General features: G+C 38.8%; 2 protein-coding genes across 3 annotated transcripts in view; one reads left to right on the top strand and one right to left on the bottom strand.

The window, feature by feature from the left end:
- Window positions 1-187: 187 nt before the first annotated feature.
- tbce (tubulin folding cofactor E) lies at window positions 188-15766 on the bottom strand. The gene is made up of 17 exons (XM_079663435.1): window positions 15622-15766; window positions 15424-15537; window positions 14131-14215; window positions 13585-13749; window positions 13080-13165; window positions 11894-11993; window positions 11556-11658; window positions 10682-10758; window positions 9376-9468; window positions 9040-9104; window positions 6212-6276; window positions 4439-4591; window positions 3466-3604; window positions 2651-2719; window positions 2438-2497; window positions 2254-2345; window positions 188-700 (listed from the first exon to the last, which is right to left on the bottom strand). Exons 2-17 carry the CDS (start codon window positions 15527-15529, stop codon window positions 605-607), a joined length of 1554 nt encoding a protein of 517 aa, XP_079519561.1. The 5' UTR covers window positions 15530-15537; window positions 15622-15766; the 3' UTR covers window positions 188-604.
- A 323-nt stretch (window positions 15767-16089) lies between these two features.
- The window catches only part of rbm34 (RNA binding motif protein 34), a 10002-nt gene continuing 9860 nt past the window's right edge, over window positions 16090-16231 (top strand). The window contains exon 1 of one of the 2 annotated variants that reach the window (XM_079663501.1): window positions 16090-16148. The gene's annotated coding sequence lies outside the window, so the exon portion shown is untranslated. The other variant, XM_079663500.1, reaches the window with a different exon arrangement.

Below are 16231 nucleotides of genomic sequence, written 5' to 3'. Positions count from 1 at the left end.
TGTCATTCAGATGCAATTCAAAGAAATACTCCACTTAAAATGTGTCTTCAGTTACAGTTAATACAACAGCTCAATTGAATACTCTATTCTGATTGGTCAATGAGGTTGCTAAGGATAACATGACCATTGCTAAGGAAGATCAAGGTATTATGTGCAGTCATATTAGTCTGAGAGGAAATACGGTTGATTGTTGATAACCATAACTTTATTTTTCATCGATCAGAAAACAGACTGGAATACTTTTCTAACATTTATTTGAAAATGTAGCGTAACAGCTCAACTGTCCCCAGAAGAGAAAACTAAAACAGCGCAAGAGGAAAAGGAAACAGGTTAATTTTGTTAGTGCGTCTGATTTCACTTTTTGGTGATTCTGAAATTCTGAATGAAGTCCAAGCTGATTCATTGCCATGCATTTTTTAGAGCAGTGCCTTGACTCAGCGTGCGGTTCAATGCTCTGAACCAACAGATCCAGTTGGGGAGTCGTTTTGGAGTGAATCCAGCTCTCAGTGAAAGTCTGTGAGTTTCTCCAAGGAGGAAACGGTCTGCTGCTGCTGGACGTCAGAAGCAGCTGAAGTTCAGTTTCAGTCCGGCTGGTTCTTCAGGGTCAGGACCAGCGGACCTGCACCTGGTCTCCGTCCTCTATCGCGTAATAATGCAGGGTTTTCAGGTCGCCGTCGATCTCATACTCAATCCCCATTTTCTATAAAGAAAGGAAGTTAAAGGTCACCTCTTGTGCAAAATCCACTTGTTCATGTCTCTTCTACATCAACATCTGTCCCCTCTTCTTCATGTCTCTCCCCTCTGTGGAAAGAGATTCTGAAAGTTTTAGGAAGAAATATTCTCTCTTTTTGTCCTGATCCATTTCTATAAAAACCTGTCTGAAAATGAGCTGATCAGATTTTGGCCACTTTATGATGTCATAATAGGCGCATTCACACCGCAGTACTTTTCCCACAAAGGTTCATAAGAACTTAGTTCATCAGAACTAAAGAGTTCTGATGAACCAAGTACAGATCGCGTTCACACCGGAATAAGTCCCTGGGGGTGGATTAGGCAAATGAAGCCGCTGACGTCACTTCTTCTTCTTCTGCTTTGGGTTTACTGGCAGGCCGCAAACAACTTCACGGCGTATACTGCCGCCCAAAATCCCCGGCCGGAAGTCCCAGGAGTTGAGGACTGGCTTCAGTAGAAGCTGCTGGGACTCACAGCAGCTTCTACTGAAGCCTTCAGAGTAAATCGCCAGAACGCCGACACCTCCTCATCACCACCGCTCCCATGTTTTATTTTGTGTTGCCATAAGTTAGTCTCTGCGCTGGGCTAATGCTAATGCTAATAATGCTAATAAAATGGTGGCTTCACAACACTTTTTTTGAGTTTTACGGGGCGTGGTTTGCAATCCGCCCAGCCAATCAGAAATATAGCTCTTTTCTCACAAGAGAGCCGCATGAGAGTCCCTGCTCTCTAGCAGGGACGGAAAAGGGGGTAAAAAGGTTCTCATTAACTAATTTGAGTTCCGGCTCTTTTTGGTGTGAACGCGACATTTCATTTCGGAACTATATCGGAACTAAAGTGGGAAAAGTACTACAGTGTAAACGCGGCTAATGCTGTTTTGGCTTGTGTGACCATTAGCCAATCAGCAACCAAGGTTAACCCCCCTCCACCTTATCACCTGAATCTCCTCCTAGAGCACCATTGAGTTCTTTTTAACCAAATCTCTCTCAGAGGGGCGTGGGGAGGGGCTCCTTATTTTCATCTAAAGTAACAGATAGAGAATCAGCACTTTTGAAACAGGGCTGAAACAGAGGGGATTATGGGTAATGCTGCAATGATCTGTTTGGTGTTTGGAGCCAATCACTTCAGAGAAATGTTCTGTATATATCTGAGACCTATGATATATTGATGAAAAACAGTATAATAGGGGACCTTTAAATAAATTACGTCGGCTCATGAGCAATTCAAATGTCGCTTATTAGTCAAACACAAATAGTGCTGCCGTCATTTAAAGTAACGTCGTCGTCGCAGCAGTTCCAGCTGTTGGTATGCAGTGGAACGGACTATTTTTTTAAGCAATACAATATTATTTCAAATCTATAAAATAATTTAAAATCAATAATCATGAGTCAATTTGTTGTTTTTGTATGTAGCCGTCGCCGTGTAATCAGACTTGTCTCTGCATGGTGCTGCTGAACTAGAAACTCGGCATGTCTCTTAACCGAACATCACTTTAATATTATTAGATTTAATGGTTCTTACCTTGAGGGTGGTGTAGGTGAGCTTCAGATCTGAAGGAGGAACCTTCAGCAGTCTGTTCAGGAGTCCCTTCACCTTCTGAACTTCCATGGAGTCTGCAGAGCAAAACAAACAATTAACTCAACTGGAAAATATTTTTTATTTCAGTTTAATATGTTTTTTTGAACCTTATTTTCTGTTGTTTTACCTGGAAGTTTCTTCTCAATCGGCTTCCGGTCGGGGTGATCAGGAAACACAAATGTAATCTCTGGTGAGGAGTAAAAAAAAAAGACAGTGGTCAGAAAATATCACCTTTCCTTTAGTGGGTTTCCTCGGTTGGGACTAAAGAAAGTGTGTTTATCAATGGCCTGTAGGGTATTAGCCAATCCGAGAGCAGAGAGCATAGAGAGGCAGGACTTACTTAACAGCTGGTTCTTCAGAGCTAACGGGACCCACTTCTTCAGTAGGCCTTCGTCTGGAGCGCCGTACTCTGAAACACAAGAGGATCTTCATCAACATCATCAACATCATCGCTTAAAGGAGACGTCCAAACAGTAAGTTAGTACCTAATATCCCATAGTAGTGAGGTGGTAAGATCAAAAGCTGCTGATTGGAATCAAAGCATTTCATTTCCTAAAAGGGTCGTGGAGGAAAAACAGTTTTGGTGTCTTTGACCCAATAAGCATGCGTACTTAAGTCTCCTTAAGCCCCGCCTCCGATCCACTCCGGCATGTTGCTGTCTGAACTTTTAGCACTTTTAGGATTTACATTAAAAAAAAAGTATATATGCTGAATTGCTTTCCTGTTGTCCTTGGGTCAAATGTTACTTGAGAGTTGAAACTACGTTTTGTGTGGGAAAATAGTTATGATCACTTCGATAAAGTTTGGGGTTTTATTAAAATGTATAGTATCTGCAGTCTGGGTTACATTTTGTAAAATCATTCAACATATTTGCCTTTTTTAAACTCTCTTAAATTAGGTTTAATTTTGTGTAAAATTGACCTATTGACCATAAATCCCTTAAAAAAGTTTGTGTGTTAGGAACCGGTCCCCAATTGCCCCTTACATGAAAGAGGAATGCTCCAGTGTTAAAACTGTGGGCGTAAATATAACAGAATATGTTTCGTTTCACCTTTAACTTCTGAAAACCCCCCAAAAATATTGAAATCAGTAGCGCCGTTTTTTAAGATTTGCTTGAACCCCCATCTCACTTCCTGTCCGCTCGGTGTGACTCACTCTGAACGAGGCTCAGATATCGGGGGTGCTGGATGATGAACTCTCTGCTAGTCTCGCTGCCTCCGCCCGCTTCCAGCCACTCCAGACCAAACATCTTCATGTAGTCGCACTCCGCCCCCTTCCTGTCGTCAGCGAGGATCTGATGGACACCAGGAACACGGTCAGAATCAGAAACAGGTTTGTTACCAGGTAGGTTGACACGTACGAGCAATTTGACTTGGTGTCATAAAAGTAAAACAAATTAAAAACACAGATAGAGAACTATTTCAAGAAAACTATAGAAACATTAAAAAATATTTAAAATACAAAAGAAAATAGTCAAATATAGCAGTATTTACATAGACATAGAATGTGATAAAATATGGAATAAAATTTGGCATTAATAAAAAAATAAAAACAGAAAGCACCAAGAACATGGTCAGCATTTGCCCACAAACGCACACACACAAAGACACACATGAACATAGAAAACACACACACACAACTTTCTGGAGCCACATGAGGTCAGGTGACGGTGTCTGATACACATTTCTAAAAAGCACGCACAGAGATGCTGTTTAATTCCGCTCGAAAATTATTATTTATAAACAATAGACTCCGGTTCACAATAATATCCAAATATCACTAAATAAGGTAATAAAGCGAATGTGCTAAATAACGTGCAGAATTACAATGTGCCAATTAATGTGATCTACTTTAGAATAATGTGTCTAATAACGTGGAAAACTGTAGGCCTGACACACACACACACACACACACACACACACACACACACACACACACACACACACACACACACACACACACACACACACACACACACACACACACACACACACACACACACACACACACACACACACACACACACACACACACACACACACACACACACACACACACACACACACACACACACACACACACACACACACACACACACACACACACACACACACACACACACACACACCTGGCCGTTGTTGAGCAGCTCCAGTTTTCCCAGTTTGGCGATCAGCATCTGATTGGCTGTCCTCGGGTTTCCGTCGCTGCTCAGCAGGCGGTTCCCACGACACGTGAAGATCACCAGACTGCGGAGCTTCCCCAACTCATCGACCACACACCACTGAGAGAGAGAGACGTGCCAATAATTGAATTTGAATCTGAATCTTGAGAGAGGCAGAGGCTTATTTATTACACAACTTAGCTGCATACTCGATTCTGATTGGTCAATTTGGACGAGGTTATATACACACCGCGGTTAAGGAGGATGAAGGGAGAGAGGGAAAGAGGTTAAAAGACAGAGTGTTGGTGACAGATATCTCAACAGAAGCAGACAGGAAGTAAACACTAAAGGGAACACAGTTTGGGCTCTTTAGGGTTTAAGGACTTGTTAGTGGAAGAGAAACTGAACAGACACAGAATACCTTGATCAGTGCTGCTTCTTATTTTAAGTTATGCTACTATTGACATGCCCCCTCCCCCCAGGATACATGACTATTATATTGTTACTCATATCATTTTAATTATAACTTTGTCATTTATTACTCTCTTTTTGTCTAACCCCTCAAAAGCACACACACTGTTTTTGTTTTCCTTTTTTGTCTCCATTTGCAATTTGTCTTTACTTGTAAATGCTCCTTATTGTCTTCTGTGTATATGTGATACTGTACGTGTATGCACTTGTCTTGTAACTCCTATATCACTAAATACAGTGTACATGTGGCTATGAAAAACTTAAGTCCCAAGCTCCTCCAACAATTCAACATAATGTAAATAAAACAAATCAAACCAATGAAATAGTGAAAGAAATAACAATAGAAATAAAATAGTGGAAGAGAATGTTGTAAGATGTGCAAGTAAATACAAATAAAATAGAAATAGTGCAGGAAGAGTCCATATACACGTAAATGGAATAAGATATATAGATAAATACGTAGCAAGATGCAAACAGCTTGAGGCACTTTACAGAGTTCAGGTGTTTATTAGTCTTATGGCCTGTGGGATGAAACTGTCTCTGAGTCTGGTGGTTTTTGTCCATTAGTGCACGTTGGAACAGAGTTCTTTTCTCTTAGAGGAAGCAATACGATAATTTTCAAGTCAATAAATCATTTAAATTAGTACTGGGAGCATTAGTATATTTAGTGTATACACAGAACATGTCTCTGAAGTGTTTGGCTCCAAACACCAAACAGATCATTGCAGCATTACCCATAATCCCCTCTGCCTCAGCCCTGTTTCCAAAGTGCTGATTCTCTGTGTGTAACTTCAGATGAAAATAAGGAGCCCCTCCCCACGCCCCTCTGAGAGATATTTTGTTAGAAAGAACACAATGGTGCTCTAGGAGGAGATTCAGGTGATAAGGTGTGTGGGGGGGGGGGGTTACCTTGGTTGGTGATTGGCTAATGGTTACACAAGCCAAAACATTGTTATGACATCATAAAGTGGCCAAAATCTGATCAGCTCATTTTCAGACAGGTTTTTATATAAATTGATCAGGACAAAAAGAGAGAGAATCTTTTTTCCTGAATCTCTTTACGCAGAGGGGACACATGGTGATGTAGAGGAGACATGAAAAAGTGGATTTTGCATAATAGGTGACCTTTAAGATACAGTTATACCGTTTTCAGTTTCATACTTCTAGCCATTTGAACACTGGGTAAGTCACTATTTCTCAATGAGTTGCTTGTATCTGTTGTTGAGGTGTTTATAGTGTGTGTGTGTCGGAGCAGAGATAAACACTGACCTCAGTGATTTTGTTGTAATCCAGCCTGAGAGTCTTCAGCGCCGCGAACATGTCTGTTTGAGATCCTGCAGAGGAAACACTCAATAAGCATCAATATGTTCACAACACCAAGGACTCAACTAAAACACGTGCTGCATAACAATACAATCGAATGTATCCAAAGAAAATATGAATCAAACAAACTGTATTTACATCGGTAAAATGTGTATCTGTATGTGTGTCACGCTGTATAAGGAGGACCTGAACATTAATAAGAACTAGAGAATGCAATTCCTGAAGAAATTGGTAGTGGGAATGCTTTATGCTGAAAAGCTGACGCTGAATTGCTATGCTGAAATGTAATGTGTAAGAAGAAAGTGAAGAATTTAGATTGAAATGATACATGAACATTGGGGGCTTGAATGTGTGATGAGAGAAGAAAAGTAAAAAGGCTTGGAAAAGCAGCAGAATATTTGAACTGCAAAATTTTTCACTAACTTGATGGCGAATGATCTGTTGCCATGCCAACGGCATTTGATGACATGAGTTATAGCACAACTTCTTTTATGGCGAGGGATGCGTTTCCATGGAAACAGCATATGGTGAGATCTCAGATTTGGCGTAGAGCTATTGAGGCATGGGCCGTTGATATACAAGTGAAGATTGGGGGGCGATCGGACCGTGTCCATTGGACTTACAGTGACATCGTGTTTCATGGAGAGTGGTCTGTCGCCATGGCAACGGCATTTGATGACACCCCATAATACGCTTATATGCGTTGATGGCTGCATCGTTACCAAACCTGTGAAGTTTTGGGCCGTTTGGAGCATTTTCACTGAAGTTATGAGAAAACCGTGTTTCATGGCGAGCATTGTGTTGCCATGGCAACGGCATTTGAAGAAATCTCAAAACTCTCACGTAGAGACCTTCACAGCTAGTCTGTTAGCACACATGTGAAGTTTGAGCACTTTTTGAACATTTTCATAGGAGTTAATGTAAAGCGACATCGTCTTTTATGGCGAGGGATGCGTTTCCATGGAAACGGCATATGATGACACCCCATAATTGACGTAGAGCTGTTGAGGGCAGGACCATTACGGCCCGTCCACAAAGCGGCGTGCGTTGAAGCTTCTACGCTTCTGCCCATTAACTTTAAATGGGGTGACGTCACGCTTCGCCGAACTGCGAAGCTTTGCTCGCGTTGCTCGCTGTAAAAGTTGAGCAATGTTCAACTTTTGAAGCTTCGGCCGAAGCGTCAGCCAATCTAATCATATGCCAGTACAAGCTATAGCCAATCAAACCGCGTGCTTGTGTGTCCGGGACGGGAGATTCATGTGATTGGTTGTTGGTCGAGTTTCAGCCCCCCCCGCCGGCAAGCTTCAACGCACCCCGATGTGTGGACTGGCCGTTAACCATTATCTGAAGTCTGCTGCTCTGAGCATGTCAGTTGGAGTTATGACATCATGGTGTTCCATGACACAGGTGTTTATATTTGAGCTAACGACGTGTCAAGAGATCAAAGGTTTCCATTGTTCTGAATGAGAGATAAACCTCTTACATGTGAACGTTTTGTTGAAGAACCGAAACAGATATCGGTGACATTTCAAAGCGTGAAGCATCTCATGGACCTTGAGTATCTGAAGTGTGCTTTTTGTGTACTTTCGGTTTAATAATGTGGCCTTTTTGGCAGATTAACTAAAGGTGTTCGGCTGCTGCTGTGAGGAAATATCAGCCTGAAATTACAATGGGCTTTAATGGAGGCATGTTGAAAGTTTTTGTCACTTCATGCCCTCAAGAGGCATTTTGTTTAATTATTTGTCATTGTTCAAGCTACGGGATGTTTTCCTACGTTTGTCATGATAAAGTATGTCTCAGGAATGTAGGGTTTGGGAATTATGATAGTTTAAAAAAAATATATGAAGACAAATTTCAAGATTTCCTACACTCTAGCTGTGACATCACGCACTCTAGTTAATGTTAACATCTGAAGAAGGCCTCTGTACCAAGGTCTGAAAAATGTTTAATATCTCTAAAAGTAAGAATCAGATTTAAAAGTTGTGTTACATGAATAATGTCAGAAAGATGTGTAACATTTTAAAGTTGGAATGAGGTTTCTGAGTGAAATTATGAATGAACAGTTAGCAGTTGAAGTTGCATGAAGATTTGTTGAAGTCTGAAGAATTTCTCCATTGACTTCAATGGTTAAAAATGTGATGTATTATGGGATGTATCTCTGGAATTATGAAAGTTATGAATGATAAAAGTAATAGCCATCGATTCCCGACAGAGCTGAACGTTTTGATGCTTGAACGGAGTTCCTGCGATATTTGTTTGTTTGTAGCCTTTATTTAACCAGGTGAAAGCCCCTTGAGATCAAAATATATATTTTTCAAGGGTGACCTGAAGGACATTAGTTACACATGTAACATAAAAACAACAGAACAACAATAAGGATGACATACAACATAATGTACAGGGTACAGTTTACAAACTCTATTTACAGTGACAGGTACCATGAGTATCAAACAGCATGTCACCCAGCTGGGTTTTTAAATGATGCAGAGGAACCAAAGTGCTCATTTGATGTTCAATGCGGGAGGAGAAGGCCGGCTAAATAACGGGCGGAATAATAATAAAGAATTTTGTGCGTAGAAGAACAGATAAGTAAGTAAATAAATAAGTCACAAAAATAAAGTATAATAAAAGTATTACAAATAAATGTGCCAGCAATAATAAAGAGCTGTTTCAAGAAGATACTGGAAGTTAATCAGTTGTGGTTAAATGTTAAACGCAGTAAATGTTAATGTAATCTTTTGTTGTTAGTTGTTCAAATGGGGATTTTCTTTTACCAGGAGCAGCGTCATCAAATCTGATGTCCGACAGTCCGGTTTTAGACAAGTTTAACTCCTCCAGTCTGCAAACAAACAAACAAACAAACAAACAAACAAACAGAAAACAATGTATTTTAAAGAGCTGCAGTCCAGTGTTGATGCTAAATAAAACAAGAGGAACACTTCGACACGTTTTAAGATCAACAAACAAACTAAGGACTAGAACATGTAACAGTAAGACACATGAGGCGTTCTCACTTCATCATACAGAATATCTAGGCGACTTATTGTGTTATATATATGTTTGTATATTAAACAGATCATGGTCTTGTGAGCGTGTTGTTGTTACTGCACCTGGGCAGAGCAGCGATACTCAGCACCGTGTTTTGCTCTAAAGGGTTTGAGGAGACGTTGAGATTCTTCAGGGACTGCAGCACTCCTTCAGGCCTTCACATCAGATACAAGAGACACACTTTATGAATCCACAATAGACTGTTAGCGTTAGCAGCAGCAGAGAGTGGAAATGAACAAGTAACACACACGAGTTAAACATATAATAATATAGAACAAAACAAAAGATCAACAGTAAATATATACATATAGACCAGGCGTGTCAAACTCAATTTCATCACGGGCCATGTAGGAATTATGGTTGCACTCAAAGGGCCGGTTGTAACTTCAAGAGTATATCAAAATACATATATAAAATAATGCATTATATTACATGACTGCCTCTGCATTGGATTATTATCTGATAGGGTAATATCTTCATAATTAACAACGTCTGAAAGCAGAAGTGTAAGAAAAGTAATTGCAAGTCTCTTCAGTGAGAATGTCAAAAAAATTACTTAAAAATAAAATCCAAATTCTGGAAAAGAAAGTAAAAAAAAAGTGACATTTTGAAAGAAAAGTGACATTTTGAAGAAAAAAAGTCAAATTTGAGATGCATTGTGGGACATGTAGTTTATGGGCAACGTGCTTCTGTAAATCGCCATGTAACCGTATAATAAACATATTATATTCTTTCAGAGCTCTTGTGGGGCCACAGAAAATGAAGCCACGGGCCGGATTTGGCCCCCGGGCCTTGAGTTTGACACCCCTGATATAGACGAATATTTAAATATATATATGACTGATATATATAAGACGGCTAAACTCCTGAGCTTGCACTGTTTTTATTTGTTTGACGTTAGATAAGATGAGATGTACTTTATTGATCCCAAATGGGGAAATGTTTTGCGTCGCAGCAGCATAAAAGACAAGGCAGTGCACATAAGAAGAAATGAAAAGAGTAGAAGTAAACTATTCTAAAATGTAAACATCTCAAAATATTTAAAAAAAACAGCGTTAAAAGAGTAGAAATATACAAGTTGAAATACCAATTTATCGTAAACACAATAAAGCAGGATATTATATATTAAGTCTGTAAGGATGTGTTTATATTTGTATTGTATTGTTGAGGAACATGTGACCTGAGTTTTTCATTTACACACTGTAGCTGTGTAAATGACATTAAAGAATCTTTGAAACCATTTTTTTCCTAAAGAATACACAATATAAAAATACTGAATACATTAGAATACTCTCCAATAGACAAATCTACTACAAAAGACACAAACAGGAGTAGAGGGAATACAGAGACACTGAAGTTCAGCGTTACCTCCGCAGCTCTGTGATCTTGTTTTCTTCTAAGGACAGAACCTCCAACTGCGACCACATGGGGGCGCACTCCAGGATCTGATCACAGACCAGCAGAGAGACAGAGTTAGATCAATACAAATCACAGAAATAAAATCTGAATTATTTATTAAAGACACACTTTGGTTTGGACAGTAACTCGTTTGGTTTGGACGGAAGGTTTGTGACATTTCTTGACTTTTATGTGAAATGTTTGACAATAAAATAAAAAATACATTTACTTTTGAAAAGGTTTTTGTAATATGTGGTGGAAGGTAGGACGATTGATAAATAATAAATACATCTTTTAGTAAATAAATACAAAAATTATACAGAAATATATGTTTTCCGTACAAATGCATTTTATTTTTCTGAATACTTGATATTCAAATAGTACATAATTATAACTTTAATGTACTCCAAATAAATACATACATATATAAAAACAAACTAATACAAATATCAATAAATACGTATTTCTAGATAAATCTTATATAGATGTATACAAATATAATTACATGTCAGTATTGGCAAATAATTAAAAATATATAATAATAAATACTACATATATAAAAAATTGTTATAGAAATATATAGGAGATTTATTTTAATTGAGGTATTTTTTTATTTAAATGTTCTATTAAATAAAAGCTTAATAAACGATATTCAATGCGTACACAATAGAATATGTATCAATACTATTTTTTTAAAACATCTATCTTTTGATCTAATGTTTTATTTGTTTTGTTCTTTAATATATACAAGACCAAAAGCGTACTTTTAATGATTATTTTTTATTATATTAACAGAGGATTTATAAAGTGGCCCACAGAGAGCTGTTCGGAACAGAAGGCTTACCTGAGTCCAGGTGAGGTCGCAGTTGTTGAGCGCGAGGGTTCGGAGACTGCAGAACGACCGGCAGAGAGACGAGACTTCAGAGGGGACACGCAGACGGTTGTTGCTGAAACATGAAACAAGATTAAGTGGACACACACACACACACACACACACACACACACACACACACACACACACACACACACACACACACACACACACACACACACACACACACACACACACACACACACACACACACACACACACACACACACACACACACACACACACACACACACACACACACACACACACACACACACACACACACACACACACACACACACGATCTGTACCTGAGATGCAGTCCCTCCAGATGTTCCAGCTGCTGAGTGATGGCTGCCACGTCCTCCCAGCAGGACAGCAGAGTCCCACACATGTCCAACCACTGCACGTCTGATCACTGCTGTTAAAGACTCCACCATGACACACACAACTATCACCAACACTGATAGATAGAGAGATGGATAAATGGATAGATAGATAGATAGAGGGATAGATAGAGAGATAGATGGATAGAGAGGTAAATAGAGAGAGAGATAGAGATATATATAGAGATAGATAGATAGATAAATAGATAGATGGATAAATAGATAGAGAGATAGATAGATGGAGAGAGAGAGAGATAGATAGATAGAGAGATAGATAGAGAGATAGATAAATAGAGAGATAGAGAGATAGATAGAGAGATAGATAGATAGATAGATAAATAGATATAGAGATAGATAGAGCGATAAATAGATAGATGGATAAATAGATATAGAGATAGAGAGATAGATAGATAAATAGAGAGATAGATAGATAGATAGATAAATAGATAGATGGATAGATAGATAAATAGATAGAGAGATGGAGAGATAGATAGATAGATAGATAGATAGAGAGATGGAGAGATAGATAGATAGATAGAGAGATGGAGAGATAGATAGATAGATAGAGAGATGGAGAGATAGATAGATAGAGAGAGAGATAGATAGAGAGATAGAGAGATAGAGAGATAGCCTTTATTGTCATTGTACAAAAAAAAGATATTTTGGAGAGCAACCCTCTCACAATAATAGTGTACAGTAACTATATATATATATATAATAACAAAACACGCCAGAAAAAGGCAGACGGACGTAAACAATCATAAGGGGGTAATAAATAATTAAGAGAAATGGTGTAAAAAGCTATAAAGTGCATAGGAGGAGTTCAAGAGCATTGAACTCAACACTGTTGGTTTAGCAGCATATCTAGGGGTAGAAGCTGTTTTGAAGTCTGGTCGTCCTTGTTGTAAAACTCCTGTCTCTGTTTGTGATCTTTTGTTATCCTCGACAAAGGTTTCAGATTCAGTGTGTTGGCCGGATTATGATGGTGATTTGACCCGGGAGTCCATTTCCCTGAGCATAGGCTGGGTAATATCTCAACACTATATGGATTATTGGAATGTCTCAAACAGGCATTTACATCAGTAGGTCTTTTCTGTACAGAAAAAGATACTTGGCGTTGTTTCCCTGATTTCTCCTTCAGCCCCGGCTCCGTTCACTTCACTGCGAGTCAGCAGCACGGAGGGCAGGTTCTCATAACTGTGGAGACAAAACAACAAAACACAAGGAAAGAGAATTTACAAAAACATCCAAATTCAGTATTTTAATGCAGCCTTTTTTTAAATGATCATCTGTAAACTACTGCAAAACATCCATGAAATAATGAATACTGAATCAATAGTTTCATTAAACATCAGCATTCATTATTATTATTATTATTATTATTATTGGTGTTTGTTAGCAGACATGTGGAGTTCAGTTGTTTCTCTTAGTCCTGGAGCCTGGCCTGAGGTTTATACAGACGAGCAAACAATTCGACAGATTCGACTTTGATTACTGAAGCCAGTTTATTTATGAGTTGCTGCTTTCAACAAAGCCAGGTCTTATTTTATAAGTTAGGCTCGAGTCTAATTATATAAAGAAAGGCAGCAGCACAAAATGTCTGAGGAGTGTCGTACCTGCGCTCCTTGACTTTCCCCCACTTGAGTTTCCTGGAGGAAATGGAGATCTCCTGACTCAGCACCTCCTCGGTGTCGATCGTGTACTCCTCTCGCACCACGGTCAGGAAATCCACTCCAAAACTCACCTTCGCTGGACGGACGAACGAGCCTCCTTTAGGATTTCTGGGAGAGTGTGGAGAAACACCAGGGACAACGTTTACTTTCAAATGTAAAATAAATAATTGTTTTTATTGTGGATTGAGCCATTCATTCCTTTTTCATTTACTGAATCGATGTCAAAAGCCAAAATTGAGTCAGTGACTACGTATTTTGTCTAACAACACATTCTCATATTGATTCAATTGTTCATAATTCACTTAGCATCCAGAAAATATACATGTGTGGCATTTTCATCCGGACCCTCACCTTCTGGCAAGGGTAAAGCAAATATCTGACAATGAAGAACACAGTAGCATTGGCTATAATGCAGGTGGTTAATAACTAGCTAAGATTCAGCGTGTAGCTTCACGTGTTGTTAAAAGGACAGTCACAACTCCGGATTACCTGCAGGTGAAATACTGAACTCCCTCGTGGCTGCCGTCGTGTTTCCCTCTCTCCAGGTTATCCCACTCAACGCCATACCACAACCCTGAAAAACACACTCTGTTAGATTAAGTGTGCAGCATCAGCATCAACACGTTGTGAATGGAGCGGTATCAATGTGGGTTACACTGGGTGGGTTTCAGTACTGACACCGAATCAAAATTGTTTTTTAAATTGAATAAAACCTTATGAAATATTCAAATATGTCCTAAAACAGAAGTTCCTAAAACATTTTTAAACAATGTGTGTTAAATACATGTTGGCTGGTTCTATGCAATGCACTTAGCACAATAGACTTGGTGTCTGAATGTGCTACATAAATAAACTTGCATTTATTTATAATAACACCTCATTAGTACTCATAATGGCCCATGTGAGAATCATAGATATATTGATGCATTAACTATGTCTAGCACAGCTGTTAAAGATGGAGCTACTTTATTGACAGATGCTGGATATCTTAACCTATAATTATGTTTCAATGTTTATTTGTTTATGTGTATTTTGTATTTGAAAGTACAATATTGGCTCTAAAATGTACAGTAGTAGATGTACTTCATTAGATTATCCCACTTGAGCTAACTCTGAGTTTAGTCGACAGACAGACAGACAGACAGACAGACAGACAGACAGACAGACAGACAGACAGACATTGTGCAGATTGGTCCATTTCAGAATAATATATATGATATGTTTTACAATGATTGATCATTAAAGTGTTATCAAAGCTGGTAAATGTGCGGCTAGTTTGAATGACTTTGTATACTGAAGGGTAGCTTGTGAATTTACTCCAAGTAACAGACATGTAGTTAAAGTACATTGTTTACATCTGAAATGTAGTGGAGTAGAAGTAAGGCAAGGCAAGTTTATTTATATAGCACCTTTCAACAGAAGGCAATTCAAAGTAGAAAGTACATAAACATGAATATACTCAATACTCAAGTCCCTCAAAATGATACTTAAGTACAGAACTTGAGTAAATTTACTTACTAGTTACTGGACACCACACTGATAGTAACCGGGGGTAGAGAGGGGGAAATGTCCCTCTCCCTCCCCGCTTCTCAGCCTACCTTTTTACATTAATTATTATGTGACCGTCTATGTTTCTAGTTTCCTGTAGATATGTAATTGCTCTTTTAACTGCACTTTTAGTGTACTGTTTTACTATTACGCTGCGGTGTTTATTTTATTGTTGTAACTGTGGTACAACAATTTCCTTCGGGATAAATAAAGTCTTGTCTTATCTTATCTTACCTGCAGTGGGGGGCACCGGGCCCAAATACCGCACGGTGGCACGCTCCCCGTCGCACGAGACCCGCCGATCAATCACCTCCTCCGAATCCGGCTGGTCCACTCCCATCCCCTGTTCTGGATCATAAAACATGACGTTATCTTTTATTTCCTCCCAAAACACAAGTAAAAACCATAACTGGCAACACAAGATATAATTACCTGAGGTGTTGTAAATGTAGCTTTTAAAAAACGGTTACAAGTTGGTTTAGAAATGAGAACAAAAATGCTCAGCAACTGAAAAGCCTCTGTTTACACCACAGAACGTCAGTATGTAGCTCACCGGAACGGACAGATTTAGAGGTTGCACACATTTCACGGTTTGCGATTCCCTAACATTTTTCAAGATAAAGCCAGATTTTATTTTTTCAATTGTAAAAACAAGCAGCCGTTTCGAATAATAACGATGGAAAAGAAAAACTATATCTAAATGTAGCATAAATAATATTAATAATGGAAAAAATAATGTGTCATATATGAAGAATATATATATAGGTTTCATACATTATATAAAACACAGCATTGACAACATGATACATAGGAACATATACAGACTAAAAAAACATATTTGTACTACCTCTTTATGGGTGCTTAATCATGCGGTGTACGGAACCAATGTGCCGCTGTGACCTTGTTTCCTCTCGGACATGTTTCGCAATAGGACAAGCCGTGTGCTGTTGGGAAAACGTGTGCGTAATATTTCTCGTGTTATTGGAGTTTACAGTCGTGGAATTTCATGTAAATGCTGCAATTAACGTGATAAATTACTTAT

This window comes from Notothenia rossii (assembly GCF_949606895.1).
Source record: "Notothenia rossii genome assembly, chromosome: 1".
NCBI classification, from domain to species: domain Eukaryota; kingdom Metazoa; phylum Chordata; class Actinopteri; order Perciformes; family Nototheniidae; genus Notothenia; species Notothenia rossii.
Note: the sequence above shows the minus strand (reverse complement) of the source record. Positions and strands in the feature narration are given on the sequence as shown.

Coding starts and splice junctions, on each gene's coding strand:
- tbce (XM_079663435.1), bottom strand. CDS start 15,529: ATGGGAGTGGACCAGCCGGATTCGGAGGAGGTGATTGATCGGCGGGTC. Junction 14,216..15,423: donor CCCGGTGCCCCCCACTGCAG/GTAAGATAAGAT, acceptor TGTGTTTTTCAG/GGTTGTGGTATGGCGTTGAG. Junction 13,166..13,584: donor GGGAAAGTCAAGGAGCGCAG/GTACGACACTCC, acceptor TTGTCTCCACAG/TTATGAGAACCTGCCCTCCG.